This window comes from Lichenostomus cassidix, chromosome 7 (genome assembly GCF_008360975.1).
Source record: "Lichenostomus cassidix isolate B80296 chromosome 7, HeHo_3.0, whole genome shotgun sequence".
NCBI lineage: Eukaryota > Metazoa > Chordata > Aves > Passeriformes > Meliphagidae > Lichenostomus > Lichenostomus cassidix.
The window spans coordinates 12,742,098-12,763,545 of record NC_139488.1 but is presented as its reverse complement, the minus strand read 5'-3'; the positions used below and the strand labels follow the sequence as shown (position 1 = coordinate 12,763,545).

Genomic DNA, 21,448 nt, shown 5'->3' with positions numbered 1-21,448 from the left:
CGTTCTCAAAAGTCACCCAGATTGGTCAGTCAGAAGCCTTCCCCCAGGCCTGATTGGCCAGGCCTGCACTGCCCAAGTTCTGAGACACTGTTCCAACAACATCCAAACTTTATCTTTATTTATAAAACACAAGAAGAATTCTCATGGGAAAAACCTGCGCTAGCCACAGAATATGATGATTTTTTGGTGCTGTTTGTAGTATAAGGGTAAGGGGGAAATAATACTACTTTAGTATACTTTGGGTGTTGATTTCTGTTCAGTCTTGCAGGTGTTTCATGTCTTAAGATGGAGTATGTTCCTAAGTCATATATTATATCTCAGTAAATAACCATTTAAGTGAACCATATAATCCTAAAATGATCTTCAGTTTAAGTGTCACCTCCGGTATTGAGTGGTAAGGTTATTACTCTGCTGTATTCTGTAATAGATTTTATATCTGTGTTTATACACTGTGAAAACTATTGCTAATATTTCCAGTATTTCCCTGTGCATTGCTTCACTTGAGTAGTCAGATGGAATGAATCCTTTTCTTCTCTTTATTTAACAAGACATGGCCAGTGTTGTTGTACCTGAAGGTGGTCATGGTCCCACTGATAGTTTGGAAAATAACTTTTATTTTAACCAGTCTAAATTTTGAACAAAACTTAGGTAGATATATCATCTGCTTTGGAAACCAGTAGAGTAAAATTGAGAGCTGCATAGCTGAAAGAGGAGGAGGGGAAATTAGGTGTTGTCGAGGTTTAGTAATGAACAGCAGTGTTGCTCCTGAAGTCAAAGGGAAAATTCTAAATGGCTGACATGAAATTGAAAAATAATGATTTTGTAGATAGCATTTGTTACACCAAATTATCAAGCTTGGCTGCCATAGTGGCATAGAGTAGGTTGGTCAGATTCTCAGTGGTGGTGTTGGAGGGGTTGACCTGGTAAATTTAGAGCAAATGGTTTTTATGCTGCTATTTTCCTGTCTCATCATAAGCTTAAATTTCAGTTTTGACTGGTGATCCAGGTCATGCTGAAGTAATCTTTTTGAGTGGGTAAAGGAATTCAGTACTTTGACCAGTATCTTGTGTTTGTTGCAGAACTCTTGCGGTATATATAGCACATTGTATAATTAATCAGGATGTGTTACATGACAAACTTCTGTGTGACAGCTAAAATGTGAAAAATTAATCTGTTTCGATTTTGATGATGGCAGATAGTCATTTGCTATAATTCTGCAGCTTATAGTTGTTTGTCAAAACAGTATAAAATAAAACTCATGAAATAAACAGTATCTGCATGCCTTAATCTTAGAGCATTTATCCTCGCAAACACCTGAGAAAAAAAAATTCTTAATATTCCCATTTTACCTACATGAGGTCTGGGAAAGAGGCATGAAAATGTACCCCATGCCTGTAGAGAAGTTCACGAGAGCAGAGACTCAAAGTTGCTGATGGTCTGGGCCGTGCCATGATTTGGAGAGAAGGATCACCTTTCCTTTCAGAACATGTCAAAAATGTCTTTTCCTTACAAAGGAGTTAATTTCTTATTTTTTCTTGTTCTTTGAGTCATAATTTCAGTAATTTTATGGGTCATTTTATCATCTTGGTACAGTTGTGTTTTTCAACTCAATCTGTCTGGGTTTTTTCCTCCCTCCTGGAGGCCTCCTTGTCACCCAGTGCTTATGCCATTTTGTAATTTCTTCTGCCTGCTGATACTGATACATATTTTTAGAATGGTCTCATCATGAAAAGGAACTGGAGTGCTTTTTCAGCTTTCTCTGCACCTGCCAGGCCTCTAAGTTACACGCCTGCTGATTAGTGTTCATCATGCAGGTATAGAACTTAGTTTAGTTGCTAATTCTTATTTTCTCTTCATGGAATGTTGCTAAAGGCTTCTACAGCTTGTTTCACCTGAGGTAATTATTATGCATCACCAAATATATGCACTCATTTGTCTCTTGATCCGTTAATTTGTAATGGGGATTAATCAAGCTCTGTGCACACTCTGTTCATATTTACTGTTTTCCTTATGCCTTTACTAGGATGTTTTAGACTATATAAGTCCTCTTAGGAATTTTCTGAGAGCATATTATTGTTTATCGAGTTAAACAATTCATTGCTTGCATTTGGGATTCTTCACAAGAAGGTTATGATGCTTGTTTGCTTCATAATTCAGTGGCTATTGGAAATATTGATAATGACAAAAACCCTTGTGATACTTTTCAGGGGTATTCAGGTTTCTAAAATGGCCAGGTTTTCCCTGGCATATCACAAACCAGACAACAATAAGCTTAGGTTTCTGTAGATCTCTTACAATTTTTGCTGAATTCTGCAAACTGTCTTGACATAGGAGCATGGAAGGAAAAGCAATAAAGAATATAGATTGGGATCCCCTTGATTGATGCCTGAGCATGAAAGTGTTGAACAGATAGGGAACAGAGGGAAAGCTGGCCAGAACAGGGTATTCCTGAGAATCTTTTTGCATTGGTGATAATTTTTTTTCTTTTTTTGAAATGAATTGTCTTAATCTTGTTTGAGATTGTATTCAGGGAAAACATTGGCCAAAACCAACCAAACAAAACCAAAACAAAATAGAGAGAAAGGAGCAATGTTTTTTTAAATAGAGTCACAGTAGAATAATTCTAGCAAAATATGCCTTGCTTGTGGTGGTTTTTTGGGTTTTTTGTGTTTTTGTTGTGTTTGGTGTTTTGGGTGTGTTGGGGGTGGTGGGGGGTTTGTGTTGGGTGTTTTGGTTTTGTGTGTTGTTTTTGTGGGTGTTTTTTGTGTGTGGTGTTGTGGTTCCTGTATCCTGAAGAGATTTTAAAAAACACTGTTTTTTCTGCAAGAATTGAGATGGGTACTGTGAGGAATTTTTCCTCAAAATTGTGAATTATATTGGAGTATTTGTATATTCACTGTATTCACAATACTTGTATATTTCACTTTCTTCAAACAGTGCACATTAGAGAAATTCAGAATACAATATTTTGTAAAGCAAAGTTAGTTTGCAGCTCTGTGTAATTTCAAAAGTCAAAGAATTTAAATTTTATAATAACAATTTTGATTTTTGTTTGGCTTTTTTCTTGTAAGTCAAGTTTTTCAAACTGGTTTTCCAAAAGTGTTTTCATTAGGAGTAGAAGGTTTATAAAGGGAAATAATGACTCACTAGAGACCATCTGTCTGTCTCAATTATCTTTATTTGATTGAATGTAAGTAAGGAAGGTTTTATTAATAAAATAATATTAAATAATAAAACTTTTTTTCCACAAGCAGTAAAACAAGCATCTTAACATATAATTTATCTCCTTTTCTACTGTTCTTGCTGGAAGAAGGTGTTACTTATAATTCTGATTTATTCAGGTATTTTTCTTGTATTTTAACGCTGTTAGGGCCATGAGGGACCACTAGGTCATGAACGTTAACCCTTCATTTAAATAAGCCACATTAAGAGATGTTAACAGAGGTAATATTTCAGCCTAATTGTGAGCTACTCTATGCTGTAGACAAAAGGCTATGGGAAAAAGAAAACTGCTGCTGTCCCTGCTGCTTTCACTGCTTTCCTTCCTGTGACTCACTTACCTGAGTTTGGTAAGCTTTAAGGCCTACAATGCCTAAGCAAAATAGCAGCTCATCATGTAAGAAAATGATCTGAGTCTTCTCATCAGAACCGACATGTCTGAGGTCAGAGTCCCTTTCTGACTACAGCCAATAATGGGTATTTTAGAGGGAAGCAGAAAAAAAGAATACCATGATTAATATTTCATGATTGAGAAGCCGACTCAGTTGAACTTTAAGGTTCCAGACTTGGATTATATGCCTCACTCAAGTAGGAAAACTGTTTCATTTGGAGGAAGTCAGTTCACTGGTTTAAGTACATGAAATTATTTGAAGGTGGGGCAAATGAGTGACAATATGGAGGATTTTTGGCTCCTCTGTTCAGAAATTAATGGGAAGTCTCTTTGCCTGGATTCTCTTAAAACATTTCACTGCAAAAGTACTGGGGAAATTTCAGGACTGTATCCTTTGGGAGTCTGAATGTTTTAATTTGATGTTTTGGGAGATGAATTTTACTATAGGAGAGACTTGGAACGTTGGGTCATTGGAATGTTTTTAATGGAACAAATAGTGACAATCCTTTTGTAAATTCTGAAGGTGGCTTTTTTTGCTGTTTATTGGCGAGTAAAGATGATGTTCGGGGTAAAGAAAGCCAAGCTAATGTCATCAGTGTATAAAGTTTTGTATTTCTCCTTGCCTCCTTTCATATTCTCTATTAGATCTGAAAGATTTTCATAATAAGAACAGGGTCTTGATACTCTAGAGATGGTCAGGTAGATATTTGTCACAGCTTTTAACACTGAATTCCTTAGCACACTGTACGTGGGAATACTGGTTTTGAAAACCTTGCTTTTCATGGTAAAAATGACTGTGTTAAGGAACAGTAAACACTAATCTGCTTGGAAGTGGGTGTTTAGCTTAATAGCAGTGGATTAGTTGGAACTCAAAGGGTAATTTATGCATAGATAATTCATTATGTGTTTTCATTATGTTCGGTTTTGCTGTCTTCCCACTTCTTTTTAACAGAGGTCAGGGTTAGTTCCTCGGTTTAAGCATTGTAGATACATAATTAAAGTGTAGCTGAAGCATTTTTTCCTTCTCTGTATTTTCCTATTTTTAACCTACTGTGTCTTTCATTAGTCTAACAACAGAGAATTGGAACAACTTGATTTAAAGAAGAAGAAGACACAAAGCCCTGGTGCTTGCAGGCTGTCTGATTTCCCTCTAAAACTTCAGAGCTAATCCTGTGAGAACTAACTAATTTTAGTGAGGAAAAGAGTCTGGGGTAACTAGATTAATGCATTTCAGTTAGGAGAAGGTTGTTTGCTCTTCAAACCTGAAACTGGAAGATTGTGACATTATTTCATAGTAAATATTTGAACTTTGTGGATAGTTTGCTTCGTTTGTGTAGAATGGAGCAGCTGTTGTGTTCCTGTCTCTTATATAAGAGCAATCAGTGTCCTTAACTGTACCTGGAAAGCTTATCCTTGACTGCACATTGAGTTCTTTCTCCTCTCCTTGTAGGGTGCTCTCTATCCCTATTTAGATATTGTTCAGGTTTTCATCGTTTGAGTACGTTTACTCTGTATAGCATCTTGAGTTCCAGTTCCTTCTTCAGGGCTTTCAAGACATTTTCATCAAAGCTTTGAGCACCTAGTTGAAAAGAGGGAAGGAAAAGTGTGGAGAAGGGGAAGGAGGTGGGTGGGAAGTGTGCTGACAGCTTTAGTTCGGCGGACTACTCTGGAAGCCTTGTCTGGAAGAATGGGCCCAAGTACTGTATCATCATCAGTAACTGTATTGGTTTAGTATGTGAAAGAAGTACATGGACAGAGTCACCACCTTCTTTATTTGGGTAAATCTGTGCACGCTTCCTCTTTAAAATCCCCTTTAGGAATTTGACATCCCTGGTAGGCCTGTGCTCTCTACCAAATGTCAACACCCTTTGTCGATGGATGCTCTCTCTGCTGGAACGGCAGCATTGGAAGAGGAGGCATGGAACTGGAGGTGCAAGTGAAGAACAAGTGAGGAGATACAGCTTAATAACTGCATCTGTGAGCTCTCTACATCTGACTGACATTTAATTCGCCTTTTACTTGGTTGTGGTCAATAAAAACATCACAAAGCACGTTCAGAATATCAGCCTTCTTTTCTGTTTGCAAGGGAAACATTGACATTCTGCACTAAGAGATTTATTTTCAGATATGGCATCTGACTAATCTGTACCTTTTCTTGAAAACACTTGAGAAAGTGTTGAATATGACTAAAATTGCAAAGGAAAATGCCATTGGAATGGTAAATACTTTGTGTTTACTCAAGCAGTAGATTCTTGTGACATACACATGGTGACAAGTTTTGCCCAGTAACCCATGCAGTAAGCAGCTTTTCTGAGGTACTGTCTTCATTGTGTTGCAAAACAATTAATCTGCTTTAGGCTGTGCCTACTGCATTCTCTTAGAAAAATACTACCAAGATTCTCTGGGCATTTGTAACTGGGGAAGGTCAAAGCACCTCAGCGAACTCGGTCTTGCTGCACAATGCAAAATGTTTCTTTCTGGAGAGAGTTCCCTTTTAAGCATCTGTGTGCTCAGTGGTATCTCAAACTGTTGCGTAGTTTTCAGATTTCAGCTAACAGATCTTTTCCCTTTGTGTAACACAAACTGCTAATTCTTGATACAGGTTTCAGGAGAGGGAGCTATAGTATTCCACAGTGAGAACACTGCAAATCTGAGGATCAGATTGATTCACCACTAAATATGACTATTTAATGTGCAGCACTCCATTTAAATTTTGCTTTCCATGTTGCCAATGCTGTGCATGCTCACTACACATGTGTACACCTTCTCTCTTTCTTTGCTGAGCAGTGCTTACCAGCATTTTTAATAACATGGATGCCAAGTCTTCCTGACAAATGTGATAGATGGTGAAGAATATGTCAGAATGCAATAACATCAAGCAAAGAAGAATTTAAATAGCAAATGATGACAGCTCCTTCAGGTTAAAAATCAGTAGTATAACACTGAATGTGGTCTTGGATCAGGTCATGCTGGGCAGGTGTTCTCCTTTGAGTGAGACCCTGAGGTATGTTCAGTGTGCAGCAAGGGGAAGGGAGGTGCCAGTGTGCGTTGGAAGAAGCCTGAGTGTTGTGTTTCTAGTTGGGGTGAACCTTGCAGTTCAGAGAAATTTCACTGACATAAATGCTTTTTAAAAGTTGGCTTATTTTGACTGCTGTAAGTATGTATGTATTCTATAGAGTCTGGGTTCCAAGTTCAGCAAGGACAGTATTTCCTGAGGTAAGAGCTCTGTCTGCTCCTTGAAGAACAAGTAGGAGATAGAGTGCACCACACTGAGGCACCCTCAGTGTACTGTTAACTGATGCTCCCAGCCTCTCATCCCCAGTTAGCATTGGACTCCAGATCTTTTATACTGACTTGATAGGCCAGACTTGTGTTTTCTTTTACTGCAAAAGGTGTTTAAGATCTGCAGGGGAGATTTAAAAGAGGAGTAGGTGATGAGTAGGTTACTAACTTCTGGAATTTAATTTTTTCCTATTTTGGGGTTTGTTTCTTTTTAAAATTTGTTGAATATTACAAAAAAATCTATAAATTACATTCCCTGGTGTCACAGCTGTCAGTCTGCAGTGGACAGCAATTCTGCTTTATCCCACTCCTTTAATTTTTTTTTTAACCTAGCTCTGTTAAACTGAAGAGGCCTGGCACCTTTGTGTTCCATGTGCCTGTGGAGTTTAGTAATTAGTATTCTTAGAGCTCACCCTATTTAGGATCTCACTCAGCTATGCCCTATTCCTGAATACTTTCTCCAGTGTAGTATAAACTGTAAGCCAGCATGAAGTAGTACAGTGCTGAGTTCAGCTGTCCTTGTGGGCAGATTAAACATGCTGGAAGAAGGACAGAACGAGTGAATGATACCAATTGTGTCTCAATCTCTAATCTGTGAGGTTCTTAAACAACTAAAAAAAACAAATCAAATCCCAGATGTCCTGGTTTTTAAAATTTGTAACTGTCGTGCTTTCCTAGGTATAATATAAAAATAGCATGTCCTCAAAGAGCTGTTAAAGTTGGTGTAAAGGGCTGTTTTCTTCTTGGATGTAACTAAAATCCCATGTGTTTGAGAATGAGAAGTCTTTAGATTCATGGATTTTTGATTAAAATTATAATTCCAAATTACCTTTCTTAATACACTGCTCTTATTCTGCACATTAGTGCTCTAGAATATCCATAAGTTTTAGGGTGTACCAAAATTTTTAAAGTAATACATAATGTGCTTATGGGCTATTTGTTTCCACAAAGAAGCCTGTTTTTCTTAGTGTGTAGATTTCATGTTAGGTTTAAAAAGAAGCTTGTATGTTTTCTTTGGCTTTGAGCCTGCTTATAACTGTAAGTGCATTGATTTAATATGACAGCTCACCTGTCTGTCGTGATAGCCCTCAAAAAAATTCCTGCTCTGTTTTACAGTTGCTTGGGAAGACAACTCCTCCCTGGAGTGCACAGGGTTATTTGAGGACAGCTGTAACTTACTGAAATTTTCCCTGTGCAAATGAAAGCCCATTCACTACTTCTGATTATTTTCTGAACCTAAAGGGTTTGACCACTTAATTAACTTATGCGTTTTGATTTTGCAGAAGTTCAAAAGACAATAAAAGTAGCCCTTTAATTATCTTTCTTTGTGTATTAAAAGAATTGGAGGAAGTAGAAGATGGAACTGAAAGAGGAGTTAATTTCCTATGCATGCATTGTTGAGGTTTTTGGTAACCACCCTGATTAGCTTTTCTGACCAGCTTCACTAGAAAAAAATGAATGTAAAAAAACCTACAGGAAGATTTAGTCAGGATTTGCCCACTTGATTAATGAAGAGGGGGAATACAGGAAAGAAAAATTCACAAATGCCTGTTGATGGTGCCCATGTCATGAATACAGTAATATGTAAATCTATTACATTGGAATCAATGGTGGTTTGTTGTTCAGGGTCTTTTCATTTAATATTTACAGAACATAATTTCATTACAGGGCCAGGTTTCTTGGAAGAAGAGTTTACAAAGAGTTAACAAAAAGTTTAGCTAGCTCCCCAAAATTCACTGTGCCCCCTTACTCCATAAAAAATTATATAAACCTATTTTCCAGTCTTATTCCATATTTAGCCAATCGAGCTAAGAATTATTGTATCTGGGGCAAGTTGCTTCTCATTAATCTTTGTGCAACTGCATAAAGGTTCATAACAACAACATAATATTCCTGTGTTATTGAGAGGCAATGCCAGAATTTGTCTAAGGACATTTGCAGTAATTGTGCTCCTTGTGGGAGGGCTTAGCTGTGCCATGTGGGTTTATGTTGTACCTAATGTAATGTGACTGTGTGCTGCCATTTCAAGGGTGGTCACAGATTCCTGATGGGTGTCGGTGCATTTTTACTGAGTCTTGCATCAAATCAAATTATCATAAATCAAGGGTCAGCAAAATCGGTCAGCTGATGCCAGAGGAAGTTGTGGAACTAGGGAAAAATTATCTGAGGGGGTGGGCAGGGTGGTAGGAAAGAGTTGGCTTGGTCATCTTATCTAGCAAATGTGTGCTGTCTGGATCTGGTGCATAGAGAAAGATCAGAAATGTCTTTTTCACTAGCAGTCTGCACTTGATCAGTGTTAGGCTGAGTCTTTATCTCAGGGCAATATCTAAAGTGGCCATTTGGTCCAGTTTCACATGTTGTATTCAAACTGTGGGATTGGCATGCACACAGAGCACGCAGTGAGGGTGTTGTGAATGGCTTTACCCAGGAGCTGGTGCTGGTCACTTGTCCTGAGTGCTGGGGGTGCTCACTGCAGTGGGAGGGGAGGGAGCATTGTGGAAGATGGACACTCTTAGGGAAAGAAGGAACGTGATCTGCTGAAATACAGACATTACTAGTTTAGATTTTTTTAGGTTCTAGCCAGTTCAATACCTTCCTTTTCAAGTCATGGTCACCCAGAATAGAGTTAAGGTCACCCTTAGGCTGCCAGTGTTAAATAGTCAGTAGGAAATGAAACAGCAAAAATCTGTCCAAGATGATATAGATGTTTTTCATAATGGTGTTTGAGGAAGGAAACTTCTTGATAAAATGAGCTGAGTTGCACTACTGATCACTGTTTGTTTTGTTCTTTGTTTGTCAGAGAGGTTGTATGCAACTGAGGGAATAAATCAGGATATTTAAATATTATTTGACTTTATAGCCTTGATGTCCTTTATGTGTGATCTTCATGTTTATAATGTGGCCACATGGGAAAATTGACTGAAGCAGCTCACATGGTGCTTAAATTAAGAACATGTAGAATAAACCCACCCCCCCTTTTTTTTTGATGGTGAAGTCTCTCCTCACTCAAAAGCTGATTTTTAATATTCTAATTCATTTACTTGAGGGTTAACTTAGGAAAATGTCTAGTATTTTATTTCTTTCCCTTTTAAAAAAACACAAATGCTAATCTAAAAAAATTAAAGAATTTCATGGCTGTTTTACTTTTCATTTTATTTTCATATATTAGTGAGCTCTGAGTCAAATATTTTTTCTACAGTATCTGCTATCTGATCAATCAGGAATTTGTTTTAATGTGGAGAATTGTCTGAATAAGCATATGAGATGTGTTTCCCTGTGCTCTTTTTTTAGTGAAATGACAAAAACAGTGGAGATTTCTGGGGAAGGTGGACCCTTGGGAATACATGTAGTGCCATTTTTTTCATCCTTGAGTGGAAGGTAAGATATGTTCTTCATTGCTCAAGAAGTATATTCATGAAAGGATTTCAGTTGTACTTATCTTCAAATAGTTACTGTTTTCCAAAAAGGAAACAAAAATTTGTTTATGACACTGTTGTCCATTACCAAAATATTTTCTGGTCCACGTTCTTTTGGTATAAGACAAGCACAGGATCATTTAGGTTGGAAAAGACCTCAAAGACAATTGAGTCCAACCTTTGACTGATCTCCACCTTGGCAACTAGACCACAGCACTGAGTGCCACATCCAGTTGCTTTCAGTCAATGCCAACATCTTTGTTCATATATGCCCTTTCAGTTGTCTCTGGTTTTATTCTCTGAATGGTAAACTGGAGTCAGTAGTTTTGTGTGGTGTTGGGCTGGTTTTGTTGTGCTGTTGTGGGTTTGTTTGTGTTTGTTATTTTGTTTTGTTTTTCCTAATTGAATGTCTCTGCATAGGCCCTTCCTTAGAGACATACCAGACAAGAAGAGTCAAAAAAATTATTTTCCTCCTCATACCTCATATTTTTCAAGCCATCTTTCAGATTTGGTTGTACAGCATTTATAAAATGTGCTCTATACCATGAACTTTTCTTTGTCACAATACAATTACTTTAATTATAAATGATTTAACGTAGTCCGTTGAGATCACAAAAGCCTATTATAGCAGCATGCTCATATTGATGTGCTGTAGTTAAGACTGCGTCAGCATTTTCATTATAACTGTTTTCCAAGCTATGTAACTCGGATGTGTTAAAAAAAAACCTAGGCTGAAATTTGACATACAGAGGCTTAGCCAGAGAGTTAATTTGACACTGGCAGCCGTGAATAAGAGATGGGAAATTGCCAGAGCCATAAATGGCACTACTTTATAGTAAAATGGCTGCCTATAACACAAAGACAATTATGGCAAAAGTAAAAATTGTCTAATTCTTAAATGTGTCTTTACTTGTCAGCTTTCATGTAGGACAGAGAATGTGGAGGATTGAATTACCTTGTAAAGGTCTGTTTTCTTGGCAAGATCTGAATTTCTAAGTGGACCTAAATTAATTCAGATTGTTTTATTTACCCAAAGGGAAAATAGATATCCACCTGCTGCCTGTAAAAAAGTCATCACTGCCTTAAGACAAAAGTTGGTCTTCGATGGCAGCTGTAGGAGATCAGAGTTATGTCCTTGGCTATGTGGGCTGCCTGATTGTCTGGAGAAATGTCACTTGTGTCTGTTACCCATCCTGAAATAGAGGTGGCAGTTCTTTGATATAGGCGTGCCATAAAGGTTGCAGTGTGTAAACAGTGTATTTTTAGATCGTTTGGTAAAAAAAATTTGATGAGATTGCGAGTTATTAACATCAGTAATTATTGTGGCTGAAATGCAGCTCCATACTCAAGTATGACTGTGTTGAGTGCAACTTTTAAAGACTTCCATGAAGAAGTGTTCCTTGGTCTACATTGCATTCACGTTAGTATGTCTGTGCTTACAAATGTCTTTCGGGATCCCCTGGAGTAGAGGGATCTTTGACAGAGGAACGACTTGTTGTTTAGGCAGTTGTCTTGAATTTTTAGTGATCCTTGGCAGAGCTATACTGATACATTTGTTAAAGCACTGGACTGACTTAAATGGCCTGACCCTCTTTTTTAATCCAGCCTGAGACTAGTGTCTAAATTGTAACTCATCATAACATGAGAAAGTACAGAAGAGCATCTTTATTTCTTTTGGTGACAAAATAGAATTTATGAGGACATGCTGGCCCTGACTAACTGCGTCTGGTATTTCAATTGTAAAGTTATCTTCTAATAAGGTAATGCTGCCTTTAGCCTAGTGCTGCTGCAGACCAAATTTTTTTCTACAGGTCGTTAAAACATCATATTAATTTACAAAATCTTGGTTTAAACAGGAACTACAAAAGTAATGGAAATAATTTCCCCCCTTTCTTTTGCACTTAAATATCATTAAATACAGGAAATTAAAATTTAATAGTGCATTCAAATAGTGCTAAAATCTAGGCTGTAGAAAAAGGAATGAATTTAAGTTGCCTCAGTCTATGTAAGTCAAGCCACTCAGGCACTACAGCACACACAAGTTTCAGACAAGTAGGCAATCATATTGCATTATATGAGTGCAGCATCTAAGCACACAGGATTAGTGAGCAACCAACTTAATTTGTAATTTCCTTTATTTCTGTACTTTAACTGGTTTGCATTTTAACATAGTTGTATCTAATTCGTTCTTAGGTTTAGGTTTTTGATTGCCAGTACTTGGATGTCACCAAAAGAGCCCCTCACCCTGTGGCCCCTCACCACCACTGCCCCTTTGAGTCCTTTAGGGAAGGAGAAAGAATCTTTATGCTATTAAATCACTTTTTTCTGTTAGATACTTCAAAGAAGTAATATTCAATAGTAACCAATTTTTCACTTAGTAATTGATGGGACAGAAGTATAAATTTTTAAGTGTTCTGATGCAGTAAATTTAAAATCAGATGCTCAGTTAATGTAGTGTCATTTGAAATAGTTAATGGCATGCTGTGAATCTGTTGAATAGACTTATATATGAGGGGCAGTCATGAATCTGAGACAAAAATACAGGACTTCTGTTTTGTGATTGGAGTGCTGGCATGTTGAAAATTGCGCATTAATATTTTATGGAGTATAACCAATAGAATATGGTCTCTAAAGGTCATCTTTGATGACCATCTTTGAAGCTGATGTGGTATGGAAATTGAGTGGACAAAGATCGAGTATTAAAGTTCTTCACAAACACGCAGTTGTCAGGTTTTTTTGGGCACTGTACTGGTATCATTGGCTATATCTCTGTTGAATTATAGTTTGCAATACAGAGGTGTTCAGGTAGGTCAGGATTAGCCTAGTGCTCCCAGCAGAGTTATCAACACAGGAATTTTGCAGCATGCACTGTGGCTCACTTACTGCATTACTCTGTGCTGCACCTCAGTTTTCACTTGGACTTACCTTGTTAATGAACAGCTTAGGTGTTGATGTTCTGCTGGTGTCCTGCCACATGGATGAGTAGTATTGTTGTCTTGTATCAAAACTAGGGCTTTTGGCAGCTGAAAAGTTTCAGAGGCTTTTTCAGAAGTAGAAAAGTCAGTTATTTTTTGTCTCATTCTATTGGCTGTTTATTTTATTATACATAAGGTAGAAAATTATTCTAATCTGTTTGTGCTTTTCTTTGGATTAGTGGCAGGAAAAAAAAGCTGCATTGACATTTTTGACTGGAGAGGAATCTAGGTGTTTTCCTCTGTTTCTCCAAGTATGACCTACAGGACTTAATGCTCCCCAAATTCTAGCAAGTAGTAAAGCATTAGTGTGCAGCAAATTTTCTTGGTGTTTTTTGGAATCCCCTCCCTTTTAGTTAATAAGTCAGCTGGAACCTTTCTCTAGGTTACGCACTTCATGGATAGACAGGCTATCATTTCACACACAGTAGAGATTAGTACCTATTTTTAGTTGCTCTAAAGTCATGTCACCACAGTAAGGGTAGTTTTCACCTATATTTTATCTTTTAGGATGCTGGGGCTCTTCATTCGCGGTATTGAAGAAAACAGCAGATCTAGGCGTGATGGTCTTTTCCATGAAAATGAATGCATTGTGAAAATAAACCATGTGGACCTTACAGATAAAACCTTTGCACAGTAAGTGCTGGTTTACTGATACTTTTAACTAGCCAGGATTTTATACAGTGCTGTGTTAAATTGATTTGTAAAGGGATTCATTTTTATTTCAGATAAAATGCCGGTAAAATTGATGTGTGGCAGAAACTTTGTAATTTTCTTTCTGAAACCTCCAAAAAAGGTGAAATTTGAGGAGTTTTATTGAACTTACTGTGCTTACTTAATAGCATTAAATTTTGTAATTGCTATCTTGCCTTTCTAGTTCTTCTGTTACTTTTACTGTATTGTCTTTTTCCCCATAAGACCTTTAGAATGAGTCAACATCACAGCGTGATGTTCTTTTGCAAATGAAATAAGATTTTTTCTTGTGCTGCAGCTTTTTGAGCATTTAATTTTTAAAAAAATACTACTACTGTCAAACTGTGATTAGTTGAGCTAAATGGTAAGTTTCACTTCTTATGACTTTTATTAAAAGTCTGACATTTATTATCTATCTCAAATATTTTTTAAGTAACGGGTTGTTTTGATCATCTATGAATTAATGTGACATTGTTGCACAAAAGAATAGCCTCTCAAACTTCACACATATTTGCTGTAGTAATTAAATAATAATTTGTTTTTGCTTTTAATCCATATGTTTAGACAACTGAGTGATTGTTTATAATATAACAAAAACCTGTTGAGATGTCAAGGGAGTCGAGGCTTAACTTTCTAAACAGTAAGCCAAATGTTCAAGGCTTCTAGACTAAAATCAAATACATAATTTCACAGTTAGGAATAAATATTTGCAAAATAGGTTTTCATGAAACTAACTATGCGTAGTTCTGTAGCATAGGTATTCTCGTTTCTGAGACTGTGCTTCTTGCTTCATGATAGCTTTTCAGTTACAGCTTTCTGCACATTTGGTGGTAAAGGCACTCTACTGTAATACAGTACATGCCATTTTCTTCCATCTGTGGAAATTCCTAAAAACGATACTGATTTTAGCAGAGCATAATTGTTGGTATCTTACTAAAGCATTTGTTGCCTCACTGTGCACTTTTGTAATGAAATTTCTCAAATGAGGTTTTGCTTGAATTAAAACATCTCTTTTCAAAATCATATGTGATCTTTCCTTTACAATGTGTTGTCTCCCCTATGTTTTCTTCTGAATGTAACTAGATTTCCGGAGGCTTTCAGCCCATGAGGTGTTTGTGGAGTGGAGGACTCTGCATATTTTTCTGTAAGGTTACTAGATTTTGGGGCAGTTCAAAATACTGCAGTAAACTTTTCTAGTTCTCTGTCATGCTTTCCTTCAAAATGAGACGTGCAACACATGTACTTTCTACAAGCTTGTGTAAAGTTTTGGGAGTTGGAAGGACTATTTACCATGTGGGAGAGAGACTGGTCTTGTTAGGCTCTGTCATTGAGAGAGAGAAAAGCGACCTAAAGGTGATTCAGAGTAGAGCCTAATTTTGTTGGTCCAAGTTTCCTTATGTTACAAAACCAAGTAATGTGGCTGCAGTGGCATTGGATCTGAGAGGAAAAAAATTTGGGTATTGAGGGCTCAGTGTCTCTCTAGGGACTGGAGAGAGTATTTTCAAAGAGCTCTGGCCTATTCCCAAGTCTTGCATTGTTCTGCTGAATTGTTTTCCAAAATAGCCTTCTATATCATCTCTCTTCCCTGGCTGTTGAGAGTGGCTAAAGAAGGATGCTTTCCAGGTTGAAACTAATCTCCGTGAGCATGCGTTTTAGTTTTCATCTGGCATGGCATAACTGTACTAACATGACAGAAGTCCAAGTTACAGAAATCCAGTAATTGTAAAAGATACAACAAAGCATTGTTCCAATGACTGTTGACCCAGAAATAGCAATCAGATTCTCCTTTGAGAGGAAAATCTGTTGGCTAGTTTCAAATTGACATTTCTTCATAACCCTAGTAAAAGCTGTTTTAACACTTAGAAGAGACTGTTATACACTGTCTCTTTCTAATTTCAGCAGAGACTTTCTAGTATTGCTCCTGACAGTTGCTACTTCTGCAGCTGTAACAGCAGCAGCCTACTTTCTGTATTCCCATGTTTGTAATAGCTATATATTGGGACTGTTAGTCTGCTTTTTCATTTGCTGCTAATCTATTCAATTACATTCTGTTGTGCTACAGAGATTCTAGCACCTCTTTTAACTGACTCCCTTCTTTCTTTAAAGTATGCACTTGGGGTCTCAAGAAATACAAATTTCTCCATTCATTATTTTTTCTCTTTGAAGTGCAGCCAGTTATTTTGCCCCGAAGACTGCATTTAGACTTTCCCATAGGATGTCTTGAGTTATTTCCACTAATTTTTGTTTGAAGGAGATCTTATGTTTTCTCTTACATATATTTTAAATATTAATCTTTTGAAACTGAGTTATTAAATTACCTTATAACATATGACCAAGTGACTGCTTGAAACGATGAAGATGGGGTGTGAAAGAAACTCAGTTAATATTTGACATCCTTATGCTGGAAGTAAGCCATGCTTTCTATCAGGGTAAGGTCTGTCCTTGAGAACTTTTGACAGGGTATAGGTGAACAGATAACCTATAAACTCTGCAGGCACATTGGGGCACAGTCTGTTAGAGCTCTGAAACCCCAAACCTTTGAGGGTGATGCTGAAAGAATGCCTTTATACAACATTCTTCCTGCTAACTTTCTTCTCCAAGTTTGAGGTTTCTCTCTGGCAGCATCTCCTATGAATGAATGTTGCTATTCTGACTCTTGATGCTTGTATACTCAGTGTGTCAAAGATGGTTCTTTCCCACAGCAGTATCCATTGGGACTGACCCCTGACTTTAATGTCTTCATGCTACAGAAAACCCTCTTAAAACAGCCTCTCCTTTCCGCCACCTACTGCTGCAAGGTGGAGGTACTGTGCAGCTCTGTTCATCTGGGAAAGCAGTAGGTGTGCTTTCAAGACATTTATATTTGCAGTGGCATCCTTCCTGTGTTAGTGTAAAAAAAATATTTCAGAAGTGCTTTCAACATTGATTCCTGTTACATAACTGAATGTAAATCCAAAGCCAAGACTTCAGCAAAATACTTAGACTGACAAACACGCTACAGAAAGGTGGAAGATAAGTACAATGTTCTTGGAAGGACTCCATAATTTATTTAAAATGTTATGTAGCCATTACTTCCCCTCTTGGCTGTGGTGGTAGCAACCCCTTTTTCCGTTTATGTAGAAACAGTTGCACCTTTTGATCACCAGTTTTTCTTCTAATATCTTTGTATCCCATACCCTCATCCTATTTTATTGCTGTGGAATCAGCCAGCATTTGCTTTAGGGATTACAAAGGAAACTGAGGAGAAATTAGAGTGGAATTGGAAAAAATGGAGAGTTGAGCTTGCTTGGAGTAGATGTATTCACCAGAACAATTGATGATGAGTGCTCAGTGTGCCTCTATGCCAACAAGAAAATAAGTAACAGGCAAGCACTTGAAAAAAATAGCAAGCTGTAACTTAAGCAGTCTTTTGATGATCTTTTGCCATCAGAACTTCCCTTCCTGGTGCTCTACATGAAGAATTGTGTTCATTAGTTCATTCTGGCTGATATGTTTTCATAGCAACTTAGGAATTCCAACAGATTCGCTGTTCCTACTTGAAATGTAGGAAAGTGCTATAGTTTTGAAATCTTATTTCTTGTGTAGTTTTCTAAAAAGGGACCCTGTAGATGTGAAGATAACGTAAATTTTCATCTTATTTTCTGTAAGCTATTTCAAATTTTGCCCAAATTTTCTGGTTTGTTATGTGAATTTTCATACCTTTCTTTTGAAGGGCTCAGGACATTTTCCGTCAGGCAATGAAATTTCAAAGTGTCGTCTTGGAAGTCCTTCCTCCATATAATCGAGAACAATATGAGAAGTCTGCTATTGCTCCTCTTTGTATTCTGAATAATGAAGAAGGAGTTACAAAATCAAAAATTCCACCTCCTCTTCATCCAAAACCTGCTGTGAAAACAGTTAATCTTTCTGGAGCAAGCTTGGAATCAGGTGTACAGGGAACACTGCAACAAGCTAAGAGCCCCAACCTCCCACGTCTGGGTAGAAAGCCATCTTCTCCCTCACTGTCTCCCCTTATGGGCTTTGGCAATAAGAAAAATGCAAAGAAAATAAAGATAGACCTCAAAAAAGGTAAGTCTTTGGACATAGTATGATGAATTCTGTATCATGTTCTCTATAGTGATACCTTAACTTTTAATTTCACTAGTGACATTAAAAGTGCAAGCAACTTATTTACCATTTAAAAGTTCCAAAACTTTCAAAACGTGTAAGAATGTTGAAGGTAATGTTTTACACAGTGGGCTTTCTCATAAATGTTGGGTATATGTTATCTGGAGCTACTGATTTTTAAGACATCTCTGTTACTGACTGTGGAAGCAATTCCATTAGCAATAAGTGATTTTAAGAGATACTTCAGTCTTTTTACAAGTATAGACTTAAATTTGAACTGTTTGCTGGTGACCTTTATTATTTTATTTAATCTGCTAGTTGACCACAACACGGTTATGACATTCTTTTAAAGATGTGTTTAAAAATATACTCTGTTTCATGTTTTCCAGGAGCTTGACCACAGATCTATCTGTCTTTCCCTTTTTTATTTTTTTGCGAATCTTTGTTTTTCTATCATATTTATTCAGCTGTCAGGAGACCAAATTTGTGTTTATGTCTTTAATTGCTGCTCCATGCAGCTGTCTGTCTTCGAAGGGTATAACAGGTTTAGGCACATGCAGTAAAATGTGCTTAAGCAGATTCCAATTAGCATTTGTATATTCTATTTAATTTCTGTCTCTGATTTGGCTCAGAGTTAAATTTGATCCTAGAAGTGGCCCTCTTGAAAACTGTCTGTAACTTTATTCTTTTAACACATTATCAATGTAATCAAGCTCTCATTTCTTAATTTTCGTTGTTTCTGTATTTGAATCGCTCATTTTTACTTTTGAACTCTTCAGCTTTGTGTTAACGAAATCTACTTCAGAATTTCACTATTCTAGATCTCATGCTTTTGATTTTGAAACACTTATATTTTTAGAAATTATAGCAATGTAATACTGACATGATGATATCTTTGCAAACTATCACATGAGTAGTAATACCACTCAATATAAAAAGATTTCTATGGACTCTACTATTCCTGGTGATTTTAGTGACTTATAACCAATACCTACTATATTTAATGCACTCCCTAATTATTTGTTATAACATAGCTGTTAACACTTGAGGTTGTTTATTTCCAAGTGGCAAACAACTTCACTAATGGAAGCTTGGAAATACCACTTCATCCTTTCTGAACATCAGTCTTTGCATTCAAATCTGCACTCTGCATCATCAGTCTTTGCACTCAAATCATGTGATATTTTCCCCGTTAACCAAGTTGAGTAAAACCTGCTAAATTATATTTCTCATAAATAAACAATTCCAATGCTTGGATTCTATGAAAGATGATTGGCATTAATATGAAGACTAATATTGAAATGACCTAAAGAAAAAATAAATGCATTAAAAAGAGAGTTCTTGCTTTTTATTATTGTGTGCTTACCAAAAGTATTTCCATCTGTAGCTGTTGTAGGAGGATTTAGGTATGTGTTTAGACATCACTAGGCTTCTTCTCTAGGCCATGCAGAAAATTTGCTTGGGTTTACAGCTTTTTGTTTGCTTTCTTTTTTTGAGAGTTATCCTGAATGAATCTCTGGGATATCTTGCTGACATTGTTTGCTTACTTTTAATGATCATTGTTCACATGTTGAAATTTATGTTGAGTTCTTCATCTGACACTCTAGGTCCAGAAGGACTTGGTTTCACGGTGGTTACCAGGGACTCTTCAGTACATGGTCCTGGTCCAATCTTTGTGAAGAATATTTTACCAAAAGGTGCAGCAGTAAAAGATGGTCGTTTGCAGTCAGGAGACAGAATCCTGGAGGTTAGGATAAACATTCATTTTATTTGAATTGCTGAAAATTGATTGCTAGTTTTGTCATTAATCTTTTATTTCCTCATACATATTATTGATGTATGGAACTAGAATTCTTTGCCCTTGGTTTCAAAAAAAAGTCACTCTCACAGCTTCTATGCCGCTGGTTTGCCAACAAGTGTTTTACACCATGAGGTGGAAAAATGATTCTTTTCACAAGGGTCCATGAGGTGTTTGAACAAGGGGAGCCTGATAAGGTCTTGTTTTTTAAAGCAGATAAATGTATTGGTTTAAGAATAAAACATGTGTTGCCTCTTCAGCCACATCCAAAAATCTCCAGTTAATATCAAGCTGGTTAAGTGCTCATTTTAAGGTGCTTTTGTTCAAATTGGTCTGTTTAAAATTTTCAGATATCTTGTGACTTACAATCTTATTATCTAATGGGTTATTTCTACTTACTAACCTCAAAAAGCTCTTAAAGTAAACAGTTTTAATACTAAGGTCTTGTTTCTGCACTTTTCATCTTCAAAGTGCTTTACAAACTAATTAAGTCTCACAAACCCCCCACAAGGTGGGTAAGTACTGCAGAGCTGCTTTAACAGATGGTGAAAATGAGGAGGAAAAAGGTTAAGTAATTTGCGCAGGGCCAGAGGGGGAGACTGTGTGGGAGCTGTTGCTAATTTTTCTTTGCTCTCAGTCACTGAATGGCACCTGTGTTAGGTGAGGGGAACTTAATAAACCTGATAAAAAGCAGTCATAGTCAGAGATATAACATCCACTGTTCCTTTGTGTCTGGTAGGTGAATGGACGGGACATCACCGGCAGGACCCAGGAAGAGCTTGTAGCTATGCTGAGGAGCACAAAGCAAGGGGAGACTGTCTGTCTGATTGTGGCTCGTCAGGAGGAGGCCTTTCTACCTCGAGAGCTGGTAAACTTGTTATTCTTTCCCAAAGAGTGATTTTGAAACAATTCCATGTTTTAAAACTAGCCCAAGAAATAGAAATGAACTCCTGTCAGCTGAGGAAGCCAGCAGAAGGTAGTCATGTCAGGCTTGTTTCTAAAAAGTATTTATGGTTACATTTGATTTTGAGGGATATTTGTTTTTTTTTTCTACTTTAGATGCAATTTCACACAATCTGATTTTTCATCCCCAAAAATGACAGCATAAGCATAACTCACAGGGGAATACTGTAAATTAATTTTGTGAGTGTGAGGTCAAGCATAACTAAAAATGGGTTATTCTCTTTCAGAAAAGCAACAAGCTTTAAACCAGAAATTTAAAGTCCATGTAATGAGCTTGCAGCTTATCAGTAACAAACTAGTGAGGGTGGCTGCCCCCAGGAGATGTCCTGTAAGCCAGGTGCCCAGCTGCAGGAGTGGTGAGGAATACAATTCCAGGGCACTCCTCACAGATTTTGGAAGCAAGCTTTTGCTTGGCTGCTAGCCTTTGACTTAATAGGCTTTTGCTTGTCTTTGTTCCATCTCAAGTGCTTAGTTTTCACTTTTTTTTTTTATTAACACTGGCATGAAACTGTGTTCTTTCTTCTCCCACATAGGCAGAGGCATGCACCAGTATAAAAGTACTATCTGATACATGCTTGTTTCCCCTCAGAGAAGGTCATCTCTTTGG

General features: G+C 37.2%; 1 protein-coding gene across 7 annotated transcripts in view; it reads left to right on the top strand.

Annotated features, from left to right (window-relative positions):
• PARD3B (par-3 family cell polarity regulator beta) overlaps positions 1-21,448 on the top strand; it is a 398,314-nt gene that overhangs the window by 168,138 nt on the left and 208,728 nt on the right. For all 7 annotated transcript variants that reach the window (XM_085066249.1, XM_085066251.1, XM_085066248.1 and 4 more), the window contains 5 exons: positions 10,184-10,270; positions 13,791-13,916; positions 17,686-18,041; positions 19,688-19,827; positions 20,618-20,746. In XM_085066249.1, coding sequence (XP_084922375.1) covers positions 10,184-10,270; positions 13,791-13,916; positions 17,686-18,041; positions 19,688-19,827; positions 20,618-20,746 — 838 coding nt within the window. The remainder of the gene's footprint in view (positions 1-10,183; positions 10,271-13,790; positions 13,917-17,685; positions 18,042-19,687; positions 19,828-20,617; positions 20,747-21,448) is intronic.